General features: G+C 44.9%; 2 protein-coding genes across 2 annotated transcripts; both read left to right on the forward strand.

Moving 5' to 3' along the window:
• The first annotated feature begins 347 nt into the window (after positions 1 to 347).
• Positions 348 to 857, forward strand: LOC141020662 (uncharacterized). The gene has a single exon (XM_073495585.1). It carries the CDS (start codon positions 348 to 350, stop codon positions 855 to 857), a length of 510 nt encoding a protein of 169 aa, XP_073351686.1.
• Positions 858 to 962: 105 nt separating this feature from the next.
• On the forward strand, positions 963 to 1,307 carry LOC141020663 (uncharacterized). The gene has a single exon (XM_073495586.1). It carries the CDS (start codon positions 963 to 965, stop codon positions 1,305 to 1,307), a length of 345 nt encoding a protein of 114 aa, XP_073351687.1.
• Positions 1,308 to 24,035: the final 22,728 nt, after the last annotated feature.

Here is a 24,035-nt window from a genome sequence, read left to right on the forward strand (position 1 = left end):
ACTTTGCCCACAAAGGTATGGACAGTGGAGATGAATTTTTCTTCCACCACTTCATTTATTCATCGGACGATTCATCGTCGGATGATGATGATCTTGTGGTGGCTGCACTGGTCGTTCACGACCACATTGAGTGGCAGCTTCCTTGGTACAGGGGGCCACTCCATGGGCGTGCTCCCAACCTGAACCGCAACAGGGAGAGAGGCCACGCCCTGCTCTATGCCGATTACTTTGTGAACACCCCGCTCTTCAAGCCGGATAAATTTCGTCGCCGTTTTTGTATGGCAAGGCATCTGTTCAATCGTATCCAAGAGGGAGTGGTTGCTTATGACCCATAGTTATTGTGCAGGATGGATGCCCTTGGCAAGTTTGGATTCTCCTCTTACCAGAAATGCACCACGGCCATCCGCATGCTTGCATATGGAATTCCAGGCGATCTGGTGGATGAGTATATGCATATGAGTGAGACCACATGTCTGATGTCAATGTACAAGTTCTGCCAGGCCGTGGTGGCAGTGTTTTTCCCTGAGTACTTGAGGCAGCCAACTGCCGCTGATACAGAGAGATTGTTGGCGACCAACGCAGCTAGAGGCTTTCTAGGCATGCCTGGCAGAATAGATTATATGCACTGGGAGTGGAAGAACTGTCCATTTGCTTGGCAGGGCCAGTACAAGGGGCATGTCAAAGCATGCACTATCATATTAGAAGCGGTGGCTTCGCATGATCTTTGGATATGGCATTCTTTCTTCGGCATGGCAGGTTCTCACAGTGATATCAACGTGCTGCAGCATTCTCCAGTCTTCGCAATGCTTGCAGAAGGCCACCCCCCACCTGTCAACTTTGAGATCAACGGCCACTAGTACAACAAGGGATACTATCTAGGTGATGGTATATATCCTTAGTGGTCAACTTTTGTGAAGACAATCTCGAACCTCCAAGGTGAGAAGAGGAAGAGATATGCCCAAATGCAAGAGAGTGCTAGAAAGGATGTGGAACGTGCTTTTGGTGTGCTTCAATCCCGATGGGGTATCGTTCGAAACCCTGCACTGTCATGGGATGAAGGGAAGCTTTGGGAGGTGATGACTGCTTGTGTGATCATGGACACCATGATCGTCGAGGACGAGCGTGATGACAACATCTTCGACCAAGGATTTGATTATCAAGGTGAAAATGTTGAGCCCCTGCACCAAGAACCGGCCACGTTTGAACAGTTTGTCCAATTCCATCGTGAGCTGCGTGATTGGCACACTCATTTGGATCTTCAAAATGACTTGGTTGAGCACGTGTGGAGTCACATTGGCAACCAATAGATGTTCATTCTAGACAATTTCAATTTGGTTGTAAAACTATTTTATTAGAGACAATTTCGATTGGGTTGTAGAACTATTTTTATTTCAGACAATTAATATTTGGACGTGCAAACTTGTTTTCATATGCATATATGGGCATTTTTGGCCGTGGCGGACAGGATGGGGCCAAAGGATGCGGCCGCGCGCTGGGCGCACGGCCACCGCATCCCAGGACAGGCCCGGACACTACCCCATTTCCCTACCCAAACGGATCGAATCCGGGCAAAGCGGACGTCCGTTAATTTGGGGTCGCGCGGTGGAGTTGGCCTTATGGCACCGGAACGATAGACTTCCTCGATAATGTATGGACCTTCCCATTTAGAGAGGAGCTTTCCTGCAAAAAATCTTAAACGAGAGTTGTATAGCAAAACATGATCACCTACATTAAACTCACGCTTTTGTATCGTTTTATCATGCCATCTTTTAACTTTTTCTTTAAACAGCTTGACATTCTCATAGGCTTGGGTTCTCCATTCATCAAGTGAGCTAATGTCAAATAACCTCTTCTCACCGACAAGTTTGAAATCATAATTGAGCTCTTTAATAGCCCAATATGCCTTATGTTATAGTTCAAGAGGTAAATGACATGCTTTTTCGTAAACCATTTTATGTGGAGACATACCCACAAAGCATCATCAAGTTTCTTAGACCAATTCTTTCTAGATCTATTAACAGTCTTTTGCAAAATTAATTTAATCTCTCTATTTCTCAATTCTACTTGACCACTAGACTGAGGATGATATGGAGATGCAATTCTATGGTCGACGTCATATTTACCAAGCATTTTACGGAAAGCACCATGAATAAAATGTTAACCACCATCAGTCATTAAATATCTAGGGACTCCAAACCTCGGAAAAATAACTTCTTTAAGCATCTTAATAGAAGTGTTATGAGCAGCACTACTAGTTGGAATGGCTTCTACCCACTTAGTGACGTAATCAACAACAACTAAAATATGTGTATACCCATTAGAGGAAGGAAAAGGTCTCATATAATCAAAACCCCAAACATCAAATGGTTCAATAACAAGTGAATAATTCATAGGCATTTCCCGTCATCTACTAATATTACCAATTCTTTGGCATTCATCACAAGACAAGACAAACTTATCAGCATCCTTGAAGAGAGTGGGCCAATAGAAACCGGATTGCAATACCTTGTGTGCAGTTCTATCTCTAGCATGGTGTCCTCCGTAGGATTCGGAGTGGCACTTGCGTAGGATCTATTCCAGTTCATGCTCAGGTACACAACGTCTAATAACACCATCTACTCCTTCTTTATAAAGGTGTGGATCATCCCAAAAGTAATGTCTTAAGTCATAGAAAAACTTTTTCTTTTGCTGGTATGTGAAACTAGGTGGTATAAATTTAGCAACAATTTAATCAGCATAATCAGCATACCATCGAGTATTATGAGAAGCATTTATGACATTTAATTGTTCATCAGGAAATCTATCATCAATAGGTAGTGAGTCATCCAGAACATTCTCTAACCTAGACAAGTTATCTGCAATGGGATTCTCGGCTCCCTTTCTATCAATAATATGCAAATCAAATTCTTGTAGCAAGAGAACCCATCTAATAAGTCTAGGTTTAGCATCTTTCTTTTCCATAAGATATTTAATAGCAGCATGATCAGTGTGAACAGTTATTTTGGAATCAACAATATAAGGTCTGAACTTATCACAAGCAAAAACAACTGCTAAAAATTTATTTTCAGTAGTAGCATAATTTCTCTGGGCACTGTCTAGAGTTTTACTACCATACTGAATAACATTCAATTTCTTATCGACTCTTTGTCCTAGAACAGCACCAACAGCATAATCACTAGCATCACACATAATTTCAAAGGTAAATTCCAATCAGGTGGCTGAACAATAGGTGCAGATATCAAGGCTTTCTTAAGTATTTCAAATGCTTCTACACAATCATCATCAATAACAAAAGGAACATCTTTTTGCAAGAGATTAGTGAGAGGCCTAGAAATTTTAGAGAAGTCTTTGATAAACCTCCTATAGACACCAACATGACCAAGGAAACTTCTTATACCTTTGATATCTTTAGGACACGGCATCTTTTCAATAGCACCTACTTTAGCTTTATCAACTTCAATACCTCTTTTAGAAATTTTATGCCCCAAGACAATACCTTCATTTACCATAAAGTGGCACTTTCCCCAATTCAAGACGAGATTAGTTTCTTCACATCTCGGCAAAACTCGATCAAGGTTGCTTAAGCAATCATCAACAGAAGTTCCGTAAACGGAGAAATCATCCATGAAAACCTCAACAATCTTTTCACAAAAATTAGAGAATATAGTAGTCATACATGTTTGAAAGGTAGCAGGTGCATTGCATAAACCAAAAGGCATACATCTATAAGCAAAGGTACCGAAAGGCAAGTAAAAGTGGTTTTATCTTGATCATCTTTTGATACAGGTATTTGAGAGAAACCATAATAACCATCTATAAAGCAAAAATGTGTATGTTTGGATAGTCTTTCTAGCATTTCATCAATTACAGGTAGAGGGTATTGATCTTTTCTAGTAGCTTTATTCAATTTCCAAAAATCAATTACCATTATATAGCCTGCAACAATTCTTTGTGGAATCAATTCATTCTTACCATTAGGAACAACATTAATACCTCCCTTCTTAGGAACACAATGAACATGGCTTACCCATTGACTATCAGCAATAGTGTCGTGGAATTGTCACGACAGATGTCCTAGCGGAAGGACTTAGTCGTGGAGCCATCGCAACTAGGTTAGCTCAAAGGGGTTAATCGGGACAAAGGACACGGAGAGTTTATACTGGTTCGGCCCCTTGCGGTGATGGTAAAAGCCTAATCCAGTTTGAGGTGGTATTGCTAGGGTTTCGATTACTAGGGAGCGAATACGCTTGACCTAGTTCTCGATCTCTTGTTTCTTGCCCCTAAGCAGTCGCCGGGTCGCCCCTTTATATACACAGGTTGACGCCCGGCGGCTCACGGAGTCCCGGCCAGCTTATACACAAGTGTCCGGCTCAGTGACTATCTATGCTTGCCTTACAAAACAAGGCCTACACATATGGCAGTTCATCCTCTTGGGCCTCAAGTCGCCTCTGGGTCTTGGGCCGTCAATGGGCTTGTATGATCCTCCATCTTCATCGATGAGTCGCCAGCGGTATGACCCGGCCCCTCCTGGGGGTTTCATACCCAATAGTCATATCCCTAACATTAGGCCCCAGGTTGACTTGAACTTGTTCACGTCAATCTTCAATACTTGATTTGTCAAAATCCCGCACCACCTGTTTAATAAACCATGCGGTAACCCGCCATGACGCGAGCTCACGAAATCTTCTTGAACCATCGTGACGTCACTTCACATTAATTTTGTGTGTTCTGAACATCTTAATGGATCCTTATCTTAATAACCATCTCGAAAATCGAAGCATCCATATAGCCACATGATGGTTTCGGCCTCCTCGATTCCCGCTCATGCCTTGTATCCGCCCCCTTAGAAATAGGGACAGGGGTCTTTATCATTTTTAGCCCTTCCTTCGTCTTCCTCTCGCGTCTCTTCTGCAGATCGAGCTCCGCCACCGCGACCTTCGACCGCTGCACCAACCCAGGCCGCTGCATTGACCTGGTCGGATCAGAAACTCCGGCGCGCCACCACTGCTCCTTATCTTCCGTAAGTGCACCTTTCTTTCCATCGCAGATCTGCGTTTAGGGTTTGGGTAGTTCATCGGCGTTCTTGCCGTTCTTTGCCGTTTCCTTCTCCTCCAGTGGCTTTTAATCTGGAAAAACTATGAACCTTGTGCGGAAGTAGTTTTAGCATTCATTTTCATCATTAGAGTAACATCTCTCCGTAGAAGATCTCATTGAAACATCCGCACTTTTCCACTGCTGCCACCTTAGGTTTAGAATTTTACTGCCTTTTCTAAACTGTGGTAGATCCAAAATTATTGCTCCCTCTCGTAAAATCTGTTTGTCCAACACTTAGCCAAATTTGAAGTACCATAACTACCATGGCGGCTTATACCGCAAACCGTGATCCACCGTAAGACACTAAATCTTGTTAAACCGCCACCATATGCTTTATAACTGGCCTGACCCGGCAATATATCTCCGATTTAACCATGCTTGCTTATAATTTTGACTCTGCAACATATATCTTGTCTTCTAGTCTCTGTCCGGTTTTAACAGCAAAAATCCTTAATCCGGTAGGTACCATTAGTCCCCTTTTAAGCTGCCGACACTTCAAGGCTCATCCCCGGCTTAATCTGTTAACTGTTCATAGCATTTTACCCTTAAATCAATAGTCTGGTTTAATAGCATGGTCTTAAGCCGCTAATGTTTCCTTTCCTTAGGACTTTGATTTTGAAGATGGTCAAGACTGTCACCGCCTGCAACTGGGTTGTTTCCCGGGTCACCGAGGAGGACTTGAAAGAGTATGTTCAGACTGGCGTCCTAGCCAAAAAAGAAGTCATCCATTGGAGGGTTTCGGGTAATGAAACTCGCCCTGAGCCCAAAAATGGCGAAGTAGTAGTTTTTATGGATCATATGGACCGGAGCTTCAGCCCTCCCAGCACAAGATTCTTCCGAGACGTGCTGCACTTCTTCAAGCTTCATCCCCAAGATATCGGACCAAACTCTGTCTCAAACATCTGTAACTTCCAAGTTTTCTGTGAGGTGTACCTTCAACAGGAGCCCACCGTAGAATTATTCAGGGAATTCTACTACTTGAACCGGCAGAACGAATTCACAGATGGACCTAGCCTGGAACTAGGCGGCATATCTATACAGCGTCGGAAAGAGGCCATCTTCCCAGCTGCTAATCCTCCCAGTCACCCCCAAAGACTGGAATCAGACTTGGTTCTATTGCCAAGATACTTCGCCGGAAGGAGAAAATCCCTTGCCGAGTTACTGCGCCAAGATAGTTCGCTGATGTGGAACGTGCTTTTGGTGTGCTTCAATCCCGATGGGGTATCGTTCGAAACCCTGCACTGTCATGGGATGAAACGAAGCGTTGGGAGGTGATGACTACTTGTGTGATCATGCACAATATGATTGTCGAGGACGAGCGTGATGAGAGTATTTTCGACCAAGGATTTTATTATCAAGGTGAAAATATTGAGCCCCTGCACCAAGACCCGGCCACATTTGAACAGTTTGTCCAATTCCACCGTGAGCTGCGTGATTGGCACACTCATTTGAATCTTCAAAATGACTTGGTTGAGCACGTGTGTTATCACTTTGGCAACCAATAGATGTATTGCTTCATTTTATCTTTAGTCAAGACTATTTTGATTGGGTTGTAAAACTATTTTATTAGAGACAATTTCAATTGGGTTGTAAAACTATTTTAATTTTCAGACAAATATTTGGACGTGCAAACTAGTTTTGATGAAAATATGGACATTTTTGGTCCTGACGGACAGGATGGGGCAAACGGATGCAGCCGCGCGCTGGGCGCACGGCAACCGCATCCCAAGACACGACCCGATTGGCCTAGCCAAAGGGACAGAATCCGGACAAAACAGACGTCCGTTTGGGGTCGCGCGGTGGAGTTGGCCTGAGCCTCGCTCACTTGTAAATCCCTTCATCAACTAATGTACAGATACCACTAAACCAAACCTGGTTATTTTCGAGCCAGGTACGAGCTGCACATGCTCGTGAGCTAAAATATTACTATCTCCGATCTAATAAGAGCTACATCTTTGAACTAGAACTAGTTGAAAGTTGCGACACTGGGCAAAAAGTAAGATCCACGGACATATATCCGCGTTCTGCGTTCATCATTGGTTGATTGACTCCTGATGAGCACATGCGCGTGTGACCCCAAAGGGAGGTCCATGCAATTTCATGATGCGGTTTTTGCTGATCATTGGATGGTCCCTGTGATTTTGCGATCGCTCATCCGAAATGATCACACGGGGCTCCCATGCCCCAAGTAACAAATTCTCCAGCTCGCGTGTATAAATAATTTATTTGAATCGAGAAGAGGCCCGTAGTGGCCGGGCATGAGTGGTGTTGCTTGTTGTGCTATGAAACCGAGTGGTGGTAGTTGCCTAGTTGGTGCAAGGACGGGTCGAAGGCAGTGCCGTACGTAGGTGTGTGTCAACCCCACTCCTCGCTGTCCTAAAAGATTATCTCATTTCCTGTGAATTACTTTCTCATGGCGATGACTTGCAAACGAGAAGAGAGGGGAGGGGTCGAGTCGAGCCCATGCATGCCTGGTGGACTTTTTGGGGCGACCGTGCAGTGCATGACATGCCTAGCGTAGCGTTGCTTGGCCAGCCAGGGAAGGAAAGGGACCGTGTCGTGTCTCGTGTCTGCCGTGCAGTGCATGGTTGACACTTGACACTTTGATGGATGGATTCGTTCCTGGAAAAGGAAGCAAGCAACTTCTACATCACACTCCCCCTGTTGTAAGGACATATGCTGCAAGGGCAGGATCCCTTCTCTTCTTTTTTCCTGGGAGAACTGAGCTCAAATTCAGTGGCGTGTGTGAGCTCCCAAGATCTCTCTCTGGCTCGGAGGTGGTGAACTGGTGATCTCACACGAAACCATGTCAACCAACTTTCCTTCATCACCTTTCGCTCGACCGGCGGCCTCGAGTAGCGTGCCACCACATGCACGTATATACTCCACTGATTTAGCATCATCACCACGGCATCATTAGTTTAGACGCCGACTGATTGGCCAGTTATCTATGTGTATGCAGTGGCGGACCTAGGAATTCAAGTTAGCCGGGGCAAACATGTTAGGACAAAAAAAATTGAAGCATAAATACAAGTGTTTTCAACACAATAAATGGCCTCGAAAGATTTAGTTTCAATATGGATAAGATTCAGCTACTAAGAACATGAAAGATTATATTGAAAAAACATCTTTGAAGCTAGTAACATGGTCTCTTGTTGCTTGAACACTCATTGGCTATAACAACATGACCCAAAACTCTAAGCAAAACCTACAACATGTAAAAAACAAAATTATATGTATCTAAATCTCATTTGCCTACTAACATGGTCGTGAAGGTGAGCTAGGGATTGGAATTTGGGAGTCAGTGTGGGAGTTTTTCTTCAATCGAACAATACTGAATCGAATGATTCACCAGGCTACAGGCTCGTGTGCATGGTGTACGTAGTGTGTTGGTTCCTGAAAAATAAGAAATGGGCCTTCCACAACTAACTAAAGCCCACAAAGTGCAGCCTTATGGGCCCAGCTTTTCTTTCTTCTTCCTTAGGAAGATAACTGTTCGACAGAAACGGATCTCATCGTCAATGGCGCTGCTCCCCTTCGACTAAAACTAAAAGGGGCTGAGCTGGGGTACCCTGCTCCGTACCAGGAGAGCCGGGGCGGCCCCTGCTCGCCCCGATGGTAGGTCCGCCACTGTGTGTATGGTTCACTTGGACACTGGCACACACAAGTGCCGAGGTGCTTAACTTAAGTGTGCGTGTCGGGCTGAAAGATACTCGGATTTAGGTAACATGCGTGACAGCTGAATTAGCCTAAGCTAGTGCTTCCGTGCTTATGGTTTGACTTGACATGACAAACGTTAACAAAATCTTATTTTTGTATATAAAAGAAGCTTAATTGGTCCGGCACACCCTCTTCTCTGACCCAACAAAACACGATGGTTAACTTAAATATGTCAGCGAGACTCACAAGGAACTCCACTAAAACCCGATGGGTTGCCATCTCCAGCTCTCCACGCATCCAAAGGTTCCAAGTTAAGCCGCGGCAGCAGCAGCCGGCCCATGTGCCTTCCTCCACCGATCATTCAATTGTACCTTCACGGCTTCACCTCACCCACCACTCCTACGCTAGTTTCTAGCGTCAGTAATTCTCCACTGCCGCAGCTAACCTAACCTAGTTCGTCAATCAATTCAGTACCAGATCTGTACTATACGTGTTGAAGGTTGTGTGTGCTCCAAGCTGACACTCCCCTACAAGGCACCTCCAGCTCCACACCGGATCTTCTCCTTTCCGCCCGTCGCTACGGGAAGCACGCACGCACGCACGCGCCGGTGTCGTCTTGGTCGCCGGTTGCGTCTGGGGACGGGGGCGATCCGGCGGTTAGGATCACATGCCAAACCTCTGCGTGTGCATGTTTGTACACACCGCGCAGTGCAGCAGTGCACGCCAACGCCATAGCCGGAGGCCGGGGCTTCCGCCGGGATGGACACTGTTGCTTGCGGGCTGAGCAAGAGAGGAGGATCCAATCACTGTGTCTCTGCGTGCGTGCGTGTGAACGACCGGATGCCGGCCGGGACCGGTGATTGATGTGTGCGCGCGGCCGGCGCGGTGGTGAGCGTGAACCGCGCGGACACTCGTGAAAAGACAGGCTCCCTCGGTCGTCCCTGTCTTGAATCGCTGTCAACCTCGACCCGGCTGTGCTTGCGGCTGCCGTATGCCTGTAACCGCCGCCGTTTAAATACGGCTTTGACCCCTCCGCCCGCTCCGTTCCATCTATCCGCGTACGTCCCTTTAGGCCAAAACGCACGGAAGACACGACCCAACGCATGACCGCATTTTTAAATTGTATCCGTTTGGCGTCTGGCCCATCCCATTTTCGGCGCAAACATGCGTTCGGTTTGCATCCACACGGACGACAAACGGACGGGCACGTGCTTGCTCGACGCCCGCCTTGAGAAGCGTGGCGGCCGTCCACCTACCTCCACCGCCCAAATTCAATGCGCACGCACGGCGGGACCCGGCTGTCATTGAAACTAGCGGCAATGGGATGGCCTAGTCTCATGAGGCGTGTCATGGAGGACTCCATGAACACGCACGACGAGCGGCAATAGGATGGCCTGGAAATCGCTCAGGCCCTGTCGACGGCCGGCGACATGGCCATTCCGGAGATGGACGTCGATGTCAAGGAGGAGGTGCCGGGAGGAGGTGACAGAGGAGCCTCCCATCGCCGCGTGGAGCCCTCGTCTGGTGGGCCAGCGATGGAGCTGCTCGTGCACGGCGCCGGAGATGACTGACTCAATGGGTGTCGGCCCATGGTCTGCCCCACTGCCGCGGTCACCAGAGCACGAGCAGGAGCCACGGGAGGAGGTGGTGTTGGCGCCTCCGGCGCTCCAGGTCTCGCAGGGGTCGCGAGCCCACCTGCGGCAGCCACCGCTCTACGTCGACCTCACCAGTGATGACGACAAGTAGGACGGCGACTCCTGAAGACGACCGCGGCCACCGGCGACGGCCCTATCTATTTTTATGTCTTTTATTTAGTTTTACGACCTGCGTTGAACTTTAGTACTATGGGCGTATGGACGTTTTTATGTTTATATTTATGCTTTTCGTATTATTTGCAAGTTTATTTTGTTTTTTTTTGAGCAAAAAAATCAAAGTCCATAAATCCGGACGTTTTGGGTTGAGGCATGCCCGTTGGGCACTACGATAGCCGCACGACCGCAAGCAGACGGTCGTGCCTGTTTTCCTGCACCAAACGGACAAAAAGCGGACGAACTGGACGTCTGATTGGGGTCGCGCGTTGGAGTTGGCCTGACCTGCCCGACTGCCATGTTCGGTTTGAATTACCTCAAGAAAATTCATATTCACGTCGCCTGGTTTCATTTCTCTGAACATTTCACCAGCAGGGACTTGTACTATTCAGGTTCAGTAGTGTTCGGCTGCTACCATTCAGTGCATTCTGGCACAATTACGAGTATGTTTTTGTCATTTATTGGATTGGTTGAAGTTCGTATTTTCATTAGTTGAATTTTGATGCAGTGCATTTAAATTGTTTAAGTTTGTGTTGAAATGTGATGCATTTGTTTTGACTATTTGCACAAACGTATAGATAAATTTGCAAAAGTAATCATAATTGAACAATTAAGTTTTGAGTGATGGATTAGATGGATGAAAGTTCAATTTCTCAAAATACTGTGAATTAAAATATAAAGCATAGATGAAAAATCAAGTCACTTGAGCTAGAGATGCTCTAAGAGCATATCCAACACATGTTGTAAAAGTTGGTGCCGCAAAAAAGTTTGTAGTGAAGGAGAGGGAAGGTTTTAGGGCAGCAGAAAATTTTCTTCCATAACAGATAATGTAAAATAGGTGCCCTAAAAAAGTGCCCTTCTCCAAAATTGGCTACATATTGAAACAAAATATGACATTATAAAACTAAAACTTTGAGAGATCAATACACAAATAATCAACAACATATCAAATTAAACTTCAAATCCACATATCGAATTCAAATCCAAACCACAAGCATTGTGCACCACAAACACAAACAAAAAGTGCATAGAACATAAATACATAGACTCTCAAATACCATTGGCTCCATTGCCATCACTAGTAGTAATTGCATTATCATCATGTCCTGCTTCCTCTCCATTCTCAAAGTTGGTAGATTGGCACCATTGTCTCCTCCCATGGCCTCACCATGCCTCCTCCCATAGAAGTCGTGAATCCTCTCATGCCGCCTCCCATGGCACCACCCATGCTTCCCCTCATGAATCCTCCTATCATGCCCATAGTCCTCTATGCCAACACTTGGTCGCGACAAAGTTCAACGTATAAGAAGTCTTATGATAGGGTTAGTAAATAACTTCTTCCTAAAATGGTGTATTGTAGGGGGATTTAGTCCCATACGGATGCTAAAAAAAATCCTTGCTCTATAAGGGTTATGTGGAGTTAGGACTAATGATTCTAATAGTGTTTTGTTTGAAACCTCTAGAGGTCTTAGAAAAGGCGACCCCATCTCTCCTCTCCTTTTCAATTTGTTAGCTGATGTTTTTAGTAGAGTGCTCATGAAAACTGCTAAAAATAGCTGCTCTCTAGAATGATGACAGGGATTTCTCCTTATGGTCTAATCAGCCCGCAGTATGTAGATGATACCTTGTTACACCTAGAGAATGAAATTGAGTATGCCAAAAATGAAAAAGGGATTTTATCTTGTTTTGGGCACATGTTTGGTACGTGGATAAACAACCGTAAATGTGAGCTTGTGCATGTTGATGTTAGTGAAGAAGATTCTCACATAGTATCTCAAGCTTTAACTTGTGGACTAGTATGTTTTCCACTTAAGTATCTTGGTTTTCCACTTCACTATACTAAGCTGAAGAAAGAAGATTTGGGTTGGAGGGAGATATTGCTATCCTATGATATCAAATTAATCCTTGCCCAATCCTCCCTAACTACTATTCCTTCATATCTTATGAGTGTAATTAAATTCCCCAAATGGGCTATAAAGTTAATTAATTTTCCAGATGGCCCACTATTTCCGGTATAACTACGAGGGCCATCATAAATATCACCTTGCCCATAGGGATACGATTAATCCAAAAAATGGGGCTTAGGCATATCTAACCAAGTTGAGATGAATCTCAATCTCCTGGCTCTTGGATTTGTAAATATCAACTAGTGATGTTAAGTTGTGGAAACAACTTATTTATCACAAATATAAATCTCAGAACCCCAATATCTTTTCATGTCCTGATACAAATAGTCCCCCCTTTTGCAAAGGTGTTATGTCTGCTAAAGCACCCAAGTTGGGCTTCCAATGTAAAGTGGGTATCGGGAAATAAACAAATTCTCAGAAGACAATTAGTTTAATAGTTGTAGTTTGCCTATCCAATTTTGGGAGTTATATATCATTGCTAATGAACATGATATAATAATAGCTGATGTTTAGGATGGGTGCAATTTTAAAATAACCTTCGGGAGATGTGTTGACAATAAGTTGTTGCTCTTATGGTTTGATTTAGTTACTATTTCTCAATATTTGTCTTTAAGTGATGAGGAGGATGCCATTATTTGGAAGCTTGGATCTAATGCTATTTATTCTATTAGGTCAATGTATGCCATTATCAATCTTAACGGAATTGTGTCTGTTTATGTTCCGGGTATATGGAAACTGAATGTTACCCCTAAGAGACATATCTTTCTATGGTTTCTTTCTCATAAGAAGCAGCTTAGTAGAGATAATTTAGTCAAAAGACAACGCCTAGATGATGTATCTTGTTTTTTCTGTTACGAAGCACAATCATGCATGCATATGGTTTTTCACTGTGTGGTTGTAATAGAAATTTGGAAAATTATTATCTCTTTTACTGGCATTGCTACCCATGTCACTTATGAGAGTGTAGCTAAATGTTTGCTTCCTCTCAACTAGGAAGGTGGTGTGCTCCCAAGTGCAAGGGTTTGCAACAAGCAGCAATTTCCCTCAAGTGAACCAAGGTTTATCGAATCCATGAGAGTTATGAGATTCCAACAAGTGATTAGTACTTGCACACACACAAAACAAAACGTCCTTGTGTCCCCAACTGGACTAGTGAAGTTTCCAATTGTTGGTGCAACAAACCCTGGGTCCGTTGCCCAGACTGTGCACAGGCCTGGGAGCAAGATTACAGCATCAATATCAGGCCAAGGTACAAGAGATCAAGATCTTCAAAGGACCAACATGCAGACCAAGAGGACCAAGACCAAGCCAGAGAAGTAAGAAACCACCAAGAGAAAAGCCTCCCTTGCCGGGCAGGCGAGCCTGGTGAGGACGGGGTCACCCTCGGAAGAGTATCTCAAAGACGCCTCGACAAGGCCTGCCAGGACTCACGGAGGTGGAGCCACCTCACCAAACCACTTCACCATGATGCACGCCATCGATCAATGCGGTGTCGAGCCGCAAAGTGACTAAGTGGCAGCAATTTGCCACATGGCAGCCTCTTTCTACAGGAAATACCTACAGACGACACCCGTCCTGCGACGTGTCGAGCGAGCAGGCGCGAAGCTGGCAAAACAGCCCAACAAGGATTGCCGGGCAAGCGATGATGTGACATCGAGTGGTGCATTTAGTGCGCTTTGTCAGCCTGCAAAGTTAGGTATGATAGCACTGTTTGCTATCTTATCAGTGCATAATGACTAATTTGCCACTGTGGTGACTTCTTAGTCTATAAAAGGAGCCACGAGGCAACCTTAGAAAGGGTTGGACCCTGTGTTAGTGAATCCACCCTGATACGTCTCAAACGTATCTACTTTTCCAAACACTTTTGCCCTTGTTTTGGACTCTAACTTGCATGATTTGAATGGAACTAACCCGGACTGACGCTGTTTTCAGCAGAATTGCCATGGTGTTATTTTTGTGCAGAAATAAAAGCTCGTGGAATGACCTGAAAATCCACGGAGACACGTGTTGGAATTTATAAAAAATATTGGCAAAAGAATCAGCATCAGGGGGCCCACACCCTGTCCACGAGGGTGCAGGGCGCGCCCCCTGCCTCGTAGGCTCCCTGGGACTCCACCGACCTCAACCCTGACTAAATATATTCACTTTCGGGGAGAAAAAAATCAGAGAGAAGGATTCATCGCGTCTTACAATACGGAGCCGCCTGTCGGTGTCAAAACCGGCGGATCTCGGGTAGGGGGTCCCAAACTGTGCGTCTAAGGCGGATGGTAACAGGAGGCAGGGGACACGATGTTTACCCAGGTTCGGGCCCTCTCGATGGAGGTAATGAAGGAAATATGCCCTAGAGGCAATAATAAAGTTATTATTTATTTCCTTATATCATGATAAATGTTTTTTATTCATGCTAGAATTCTATTAACCGAAAACATAATACTTGTGTGAATACATAGACAAACAAAGTGTCACTAGTATGCCTCTACTTGACTAGCTCGTTGATCAAAGATGGTTATGTTTCCTAGCCATTGACATGAGTTGTCATTTGATTAACGGGATCACATCATTAGGAGAATGATGTGATTGACTTGACCCATTCCGTTAGCTTAGCACTCGATCGTTTAGTATGTTGCTATTGCTTTCTTCATGACTTATACATGTTCCTATGAATATGAGATTATGCAACTCCCGTTTACCGAAGGAACACTTTGTGTGCTACCAAACGTCACAACGTAACTGGGTGATTATAAAGGTGCTCTACAGGTGTCTCCGAAGGTAATTGTTGGGTTGGCGTATTTCGAGATTAGGATTTGTCACTCTGATTGTCGGAGAGGTATCTCTAGGCCCTCTCGGTAATGCACATCACTTAAGCCTTGCAAGCATTGCAACTAATGAGTTTGTTGTGAGATGATGTACTACGGAATGAGTAAAGAGACTTGCCGGTAACGAGATTGAACTAGGTATTAAGATACCGACGATCGAATCTCGGGCAAGTAACAAACCGATGACAAAGGGAACAACGTATGTTGTTATGCGGTCTGACCGATAAAGATCTTCGTAGAATATGTGGGAGCCAATATGAGCATCCAGGTTCCGCTATTGGTTATTGACCGGAGACGTGGCTCAGTCATGTCTACATAGTTCTCGAACCCGTAGGGTCCGCACGCTTAACGTTTCGATGACAGTTATATTATGAGTTTATATGTTTTGATGTACCGAAGGTTGTTCGGAGTCCCGGATGTGATCACGGACATGACGAGGAGTCTCGAAATGGTCGAGACATAAAGATTGATATATTGGAAGCCTATGTTTGGATATCGGAAGTGTTCCGGGTGAAATCGGGATTTTACCGGAGTACCGGGAGGTTACCGGAACCCCCCGGCAACATAATGGGCCTTAGTGGGCCTAGGTGGAAGAGAGGAGAGGCGGCTAGGGCTGGGCCGCGCGCCCCTCCCCCTAGTCCGAATAGGACAAGGAGAAGGGGGCGGCGCCCCCCTTCCTTCTTCTCCCTCTCCTCTTTCCCCCCTCCCAAGTCCTAATCCAACTAGGAAAAGGGGGGGAGTCCTACTACCGGTGGGAGTAGGACTCCTCCTGGCGGGCCCCAAGGCTGGCCGCACCTCCCCCCTTTGCTCCTTTATATACGGGGGCAGGGGGCACCCCATAGACACATTGATCTATTGATCTCTTAGCCGTGTGCGGTGCCCCCCTCCACCATATTACACCTCGATAATATCGTAGCGGTGCTTAGGCGAAGCCCTGCATCGGTAGAACATCATCACCGTCACCACGCCGTCGTGCTGACGAAACTCTCCCTCAACACTCGGCTGGATCGGAGTTCGAGGGACGTCATCGAGCTGAACGTGTGCTGAACTCGGAGGTGCCGTGCGTTCGGTACTTGGATCGGTCGGATCGTGAAGACGTACGACTACATCAACCGCGTTGACATAACGCTTCCGCTTTCGGTCTACGAGGGTACGTGGAAAACACTCTCCTCTCTTGTTGCTATGCATCACCATGATCTTGCGTGTGCGTAGGAATTTTTTTGAAATTACTACGTTTCCCAACAGTGGTATCCGAGCCTGGTTTTATGCGTAGATGTCATATGCACGAGTAGAACACAAGTGAGTTGTGGGCGATATAAGTCATACTTCTTACCAGCATGTAATACTTTGGTTCGGCGGTATTGTTGGATGAAGCGGCCCGGACCGACATTACGCGTACGCTTACGCGGGACTGGTTCTTCCGACGTGCTTTGCACAGAGGTGGCTGGCGGGTGTCAGTTTCTCCAACTTTAGTTGAACCGAGTGTGGCTACGCCCGGTCCTTGTGAAGGTTAAAACAGCACCAACTTGACAAACTATCGTTGTGGTTTTGATGCGTAGGTAAGAACAGTTCTTGCTAAGCCCGTAGCAGCCACGTAAAACTTGCAACAACAAAGTAGAGGACGTCTAACTTGTTTTTGCAGGGCATGTTGTGATGTGATATGGTCAAGACATGATGCTAAATTTTATTGTATGAGATGATCATGTTTTGTAACCGAGTTATCGGCAACTGGCAGGAGCCATATGGTTGTCGTTTTATTGTATGCAATGCAATCGCCATGTAATTGTTTTACTTTATCACTAAGCGGTAGCGATAGTCGTAGAAGCAATAGTTGGCGAGACGACAACGATGCTATGATGGAGATCAAGGTGTCGCGCCGGTGACGATGGGGATCATGATGGTGCTTCGGAGATGGAGATCACAAGCACAAGATGATGATGGCCATATCATATCACTTATATTGATTGCATGTGATGTTTATCTTTTTGTGCATCTTATCTTGCTTTGATTGACGATAGCATTATAAGATGATCCCTCACTAAATTATCAAAGTATAAGTGCTCTCCCTGAGTATGCACCATTTCGAAAGTTCTTCGTGCTGAGACACCACATGATGATCGGGTGTGATAGGCTCTACGTTCAAATACAACGGGTGCAAAACAGTTGCACACGCGGAATACTCAGGTTAAACTTGACGAGCCTAGCATATAACATATATGGCCTCGGAACACGGAGACCGAAAGGTCGAGCATGAATCATATAGTAGATATGATCAACATAGTGATGTTCACCGTTGAAACTACTCCATCTCACGTGATGATAGGACATGGTTTAGTTGATATGGATCACGTGATCACTTAGAGGATTAGAGGGATGTCTATCTAAGTGGGAGTTCTTAAGTAATATGATTAATTGAACATGAATTTATCATGAACTTAGTACCTGATAGTATCTTGCTTGTCTATGTTAATTGTAGATAGATGGCCCGTGCTGTTGTTCCGTTGAATTTTAATTCGTTCCTTGAGAAAGCAAAGTTGAAAGATGATGGTAGCAATTACACGGATTGGGTTCATAACTGGAGGATTATCCTCATTGCTGCACAGAAGAATTACGTCCTGGAAGCACCGCTGGGTGCCAGGCCTGCTGCAGGAGCAACACCAGATGTTATGAACGTCTGACAGAGCAAAGCTGATGACTACTCGATAGTTCAGTGTGCCATGCTTTATGGCTTAGAACCGGGTCTTCAACGACGTTTTGAACGTCATGGAGCATATGAGATGTTCCAGGAGTTGAAGTTAATATTTCAAGCAAATGCCCGGATTGAGAGATATGAAGTCTCCAATAAGTTCTACAGCTGCAAGATGGAAGAGAATAGTTCTGTCAGTGAGCATATACTCAAAATGTCTGGGTATAACAATCACTTGATTTAACTGGGAGTTAATCTTCCGGATGATAGCGTCATTGACAGAATTCTTCAATCACTGCCACCAAGCTACAAGAGCTTCGTGATGAACTATAACATGCAAGGGATGGATAAGACGAATCCCGAGCTCTTCGCAATGCTAAAGGCTGCGGAGGTAGAAATCAAAAAGGAGCATCAAGTGTTGATGGTCAATAAGACCACTAGTTTCAAGAAAAAGGGCAAAGGGAAGAAGAAGGGGAACTTCAAGAAAAACAGCAAGCAAGTTGCTATTCAGGAGAAGAAACCAAAGTCTGGACCTAAGCCTGAGACTGAGTGCTTCTACTGCAAGCAGACTGGTCACTGGAAGCGGAACTGCCCCAAGTATTTGGCGGATAAGAAGGATGGCAAGGTGAACAAAGGTATATGTGATATACATGTTATTGATGTGTACCTTACTAATGCTCGCAGTAGCACCTGGGTATTTGATACTGGTTCTGTTGCTAATATTTGCAACTCGAAACAGGGGCTGCGGATTAAGCGAAGATTGGCTAAGGACGAGGTGACGATGCGCGTGGGAAATGGTTCCAAAGTCGATGTGATCGCGGTCGGCACGCTACCTCTACATCTACCTTCGGGATTAGATTTAGACCTAAATAATTGTTATTTGGTGCCAGCGTTAAGCATGAACATTATATCTGGATCTTGTTTGATGCGAGACGGTTATTCATTTAAATCAAAGAATAATGGTTGTTCTATTTATATGAGTAATATCTTTTATGGTCATGCACCCTTGAAGAGTGGTCTATTTTTGTTGAATCTCGATAGTAGTGATACACATATTCATAATATTGAAGCCAAAAGATGTAGAGTTGATAATGATAGTGCAACTTATTTGTGGCACTGCCGTTTAGGTCATATCAGTGTAAAGCGCATGAAGAAACTCCATACTGATGGACTTTTGGAAACACTTGATTATGAATCACTTGGTACTTGCGAACCGTGCCTCATGGGCAAGATGACTAAAACACCGTTCTCCGGAACTATGGAGAGAGCAACCGATTTGTTGGAAATCATACATACAGATGTATGTGGTCCGATGAATATTGAGGCTCGTGGCGGATATCGTTATTTTCTCACCTTCACAGATGATTTGAGCAGATATGGGTATATCTAGTTAATGAAACATAAGTCTGAAATATTTGAAAAGTTCAAAGAATTTCAGAGTGAAGCTGAAAATCATCGTAACAAGAAAATAAAATTTCTATGATCTGATCATGGAGGAGAATATTTGAGTTATGAGTTTGGTCTTCATTTGAAACAATGCGGAATAGTTTCGCAACTCACGCCACCCGGAACACCACAGCGTAATGGTGTGTCCGAACGTCGTAATCGTACTTTACTAGATATGGTGCGATCTATGATGTCTCTTACTGATTTACCGCTGTCGTTTTGGGGTTATGCTTTAGAGACGGCTGCATTCACGTTAAATAGGGCACCATCAAAATCCGTTGAGACAACGCCTTATGAACTGTGGTTTGGCAAGAAACCAAAGTTGTCGTTTCTTAAAGTTTGGGGCTGCGATGCTTATGTGAAAAAACTTCAACCTGATAAGCTCGAACCCAAATCGTAGAAATGTGTCTTCATAGGATACCCAAAGGAGACTGTTGGGTACACCTTCTATCACAGATCCGAAGGCAAAACTTTTGTTGCTAAATTCGGAATTTTTCTGGAGAAGGAGTTTCTCTCGAAAGAAGTGAGTGGGAGGAAAGTAGAACTTGATGAGGTAAGTGTACCTGCTCCCTTATTGGAAAGTAGTTCATCACAGAAACCGGTTTCTGCGACACCTACACCAATTAGTGAGGAAGTTAATGATGATGATCATGAAACTTCAGATCAAGTTATTACTGAACCTCGTAGGTCAACCAAAGTAAGATCAGCACCAGAGTGGTACGGTAATCCTGTTCTGGAGGTTATGTTACTAGACCATGACAAACCTACGAACTATTAAGAAGTGATGGTGAACCCAGATTCCGCAAAATGGCTTGAGGCCATGAAATCCGAGATGGGATCCATGTATGAGAACAAAGTATGGACTTTGGTTGACTTGCCCGATGATCGGCAAGACATTGAAAATAAATGGATCTTCAAGAAGAAGACTGACGCTGACGGTAATGTTACTATCTATAAAGCTCGACTTGTTGCGAAAGGTTTTCGACAAGTTCAAGGGATTGACTACGATGAGACCTTCTCACCCGTAGCGATGCTTAAGTCTGTCCGAATCATGTTAGCAATTGCCGCATTTTATGATTATGAAATTTGGCAAATGGATGTCAAAACTGCATTCCTGAATGGATTTCTGGAAGAAGAATTGTATATGATGCAACCGGAAGGTTTTGTCGATCCAAAGGGAGCTAACAAAGTGTGAAAGCTCCAGCGATCCACTTATGGACTGGTGCAAGCCTCTCGGAGTTGGAATAAACGCTTTGATAGTGTGATCAAAGCATTTGGTTTTATACAGACTTTTGGAGAAGCCTGTATTTACAAGAAAGTGAGTGGGAGCTCTGTAGCATTTCTGATATTATATGTGGATGACATATTGCTGATTAGAAATGATATAGAATTTCTGGATAGCATAAAGGGATACTTGAATAAGAGTTTTTCAATGAAAGACCTCGGTGAAGCTGCGTATATATTGGGCATCAAGATCTATAGGGATAGATCAGGACGCTTAATTGGACTTTCACAAAGCACATACCTTGACAAAGTTTTGAAGAAGTTCAAAATGGATCAAGCAAAGAAAGGGTTCTTGCCTGTGTTACAAGGTGTGAAGTTGAGTAAGACTCAATGCCCGACCACTGCAGAAGATAGAGAGAAGATGAAAGATGTTCCCTATGCTTCAGCCATAGGCTGTATCATGTATGTAATGCTGTATACCAGACCTGATGTATGCCTTGCTATAAGTCTAGCAGGAAGGTACCAAAGTAATCCAGGAGCGGATCACTGGACAACAGTCAAGAACATCCTGAAATACCTGAAAAGGACTAAGGATATGTTTCTCGTTTATGGAGGTGACAAAGAGCTCATCGTAAATGGTTACATCGATGCAAGCTTTGACACTGATCCAGACGATTCTAAATCGCAAACCGGATACGTGTTTACATTGAATGGTGGAGCTGTCAGTTGGTGCAGTTCTAAACAAAGCGTCGTGGCGGGATCTACATGTGAAGCGGAGTACATAGCTGCTTCGGAAGCAGCAAATGACGTAGTCTGGATGAAGGAGTTCATATCCGATCTAGGTGTCATACCTAGTGCATCGGGTCCAATGAAAATCTTTTGTGACAATACTGGTGCAATTGCCTTAGCAAAGGAATCCAGATTTCACAAGAGAACCAAGCACATCAAAAGACGCTTCAATTCCATCAGGGATTTAGTCCAGGTGCGAGACATAGAAATTTGCAAGATACATACGGATCTGAAGGTTGTAGACCCGTTGACTAAGCCTCTTCCACGAGCAAAACATGATCAGCACCAAGGCTCCATGGGTGTAAGAATCATTACTGTGTAATCTAGATTATTGACTCTAGTGCAAGTAGGAGACTGAAGGAAATATGCCCTAGAGGCAATAATAAAGTTATTATTTATTTCCGTATATCATGATAAATGTTTATTATTCATGCTAGAATTGTATTAACCGGAAACATAATACTTGTGTGAATACATAGACAAACAAAGTGTCACTAGTATGCCTCTACTTGACTAGCTCGTTGATCAAAGATGGTTATGTTTCCTAGCCATTGACATGAGTTGTCATTTGATTAACGGGATCACATCATTAGGAGAATGATGTGATTGACTTGACCCATTCCGTTAGCTTAGCACTCGATCGTTTAGTATGTTGCTATTGCTTTCTTCATGACTTATACATGTTCCTACGAATATGAGATTATGCAACTCCCGTTTACCGGAGGAACACTTCGTGTGCTACCAAACGTCACAATGTAACTGGGTGATTATAAAGGTGCTCTACAGGTGTCTCCGATGGTACTTGTTGGGTTGGCGTATTTCGAGATTAGGATTTGTCACTCCGATTGTCGGAGAGGTATCTCTGGGCCCTCTCGGTAATGCACATCACTTAAGCCTTGCAAGCATTGCAACTAATGAGTTTGTTGCGAGATGATGTAGTACGGAACGAGTAAAGAGACTTGCCGGTAACGAGATTGAACTAGGTATTAAGGTACCGACGATCGAATCTCGGGCAAGTAACATACCGATGACAAAGGGAACAACGTATGTTGTTATGCGGTCTGACCGATAAAGATCTTCATAGAATATGTGGGAGCCAATATGAGCATCCAGGTTCCGATATTGGTTATTGACCGGAGACGTGTCTCAGTCATGTCTACATAGTTCTCGAACCCGTAGGGTCCGCACGCTTAACGTTTCGATGAGAGTTATATTATGAGTTTATATGTTTTGATGTACCGAAGGTTGTTTGGAGTCCCGGATGTGATCATGGACATGACGAGGAGTCTTGAAATGGTCGAGACATAAAGATTGATATATTGGAAGCCTATGTTTGGATATCGGAAGTGTTCCGGGTGAAATCGGGATTTTACCGGAGTACCGGGAGGTTACCGGAACCCCCCGGCAACATAATGGGCCATAGTGGGCCTAGGTGGAAGAGAGGAGAGGCGGCTAGGGCTGGGCCGCGCGCCCCTCCCCCCTAGTCCGAATAGGACAAGGAGAAGGGGGCGGCGCCCCCCTTCCTTCTTCTCCCTCTCCTCTTTCCCCCCTCCCAAGTCCTAATCCAACTAGGAAAAGGGGGGGAGTCCTACTCCCGGTGGGAGTAGGACTCCTCCTGGTGCGCCCCAAGGCTGGCCGCACCTCCCCCCTTTGCTCCTTTATATACGGGGGCAGGGGAGCACCCCATAGACACAACAATTGATCTATTGATCTCTTAGCCGTGTGCGGTGCCCCCCTCCACCATATTACACCTCGATAATATCGTAGCGGTGCTTAGGCGAAGCCCTGCATCGGTAGAACATCATCATCGTCACCACGCCGTCGTGCTGACGAAACTCTCCCTCAACACTCGGCTGGATCGGAGTTCGAGGGACGTCATCGAGCTGAACGTGTGCTGAACTCGGAGGTGCCGTGCGTTCGGTACTTGGATCGGTCGGATCGTGAAGACGTACGACTACATCAACCGCGTTGTCATAACGCTTCCGCTTTCGGTCTACGAGGGTACGTGGACAACACTCTCCCCTCTCATTGCTATGCATCACCATGATCTTGCGTGTGCGTAGATTTTTTTTTGAAATTACTACGTTTCCCAACAGGTAATACCCTACTTCCTGCTTGATTGATCTTGATGATATGAGTATTACAAGAATTGATCTACCACGAGATCGTAGAGGCTAAACCCTAGAAGCTAGCCTATGGTATGATTGTTGTTCTCGTCCTACGGACTAAGCCCTCCGGTTTATATAGACATCGGAAGGGGCTAGGGTTACACAGAGTCGGTTACAAGGGAGGAGATCTACATATCCGTATTGCCAAGCTTGCCTTCCACGCCAAGGAGAGTCCCATCCGGACACGGGATGAAGTCTTCAATCTTGTATCTTCATAGTCCAACAGTCCGGCTAAAGTATATAGTCCGGCTGTTCGAGGACCCCCTAATCCAGGACTCCCTCAGTAGCCCCTGAACCAGGCTTCAATGACGATGAGTCCGGCGCACAGATTGTCTTCGGCATTGCAAGACGGGTTCTTCTTCAAATTCTAAGTACCTGTTCAGTGGTGTCTGGCTTCCCATAAATATTGCACTCCTTGGCTTTCGCGCCTAATAATG

Source organism: Aegilops tauschii, chromosome 3, assembly GCF_002575655.3.
Source record: "Aegilops tauschii subsp. strangulata cultivar AL8/78 chromosome 3, Aet v6.0, whole genome shotgun sequence".
NCBI classification, from domain to species: Eukaryota; Viridiplantae; Streptophyta; class Magnoliopsida; order Poales; family Poaceae; genus Aegilops; species Aegilops tauschii.

Bases quoted from the DNA above. Each gene is read 5' to 3' on its own strand.
- LOC141020662 (XM_073495585.1), top strand. From the start codon at position 348: ATGGATGCCCTTGGCAAGTTTGGATTCTCCTCTTACCAGAAATGCACC.
- LOC141020663 (XM_073495586.1), top strand. From the start codon at position 963: ATGCAAGAGAGTGCTAGAAAGGATGTGGAACGTGCTTTTGGTGTGCTT.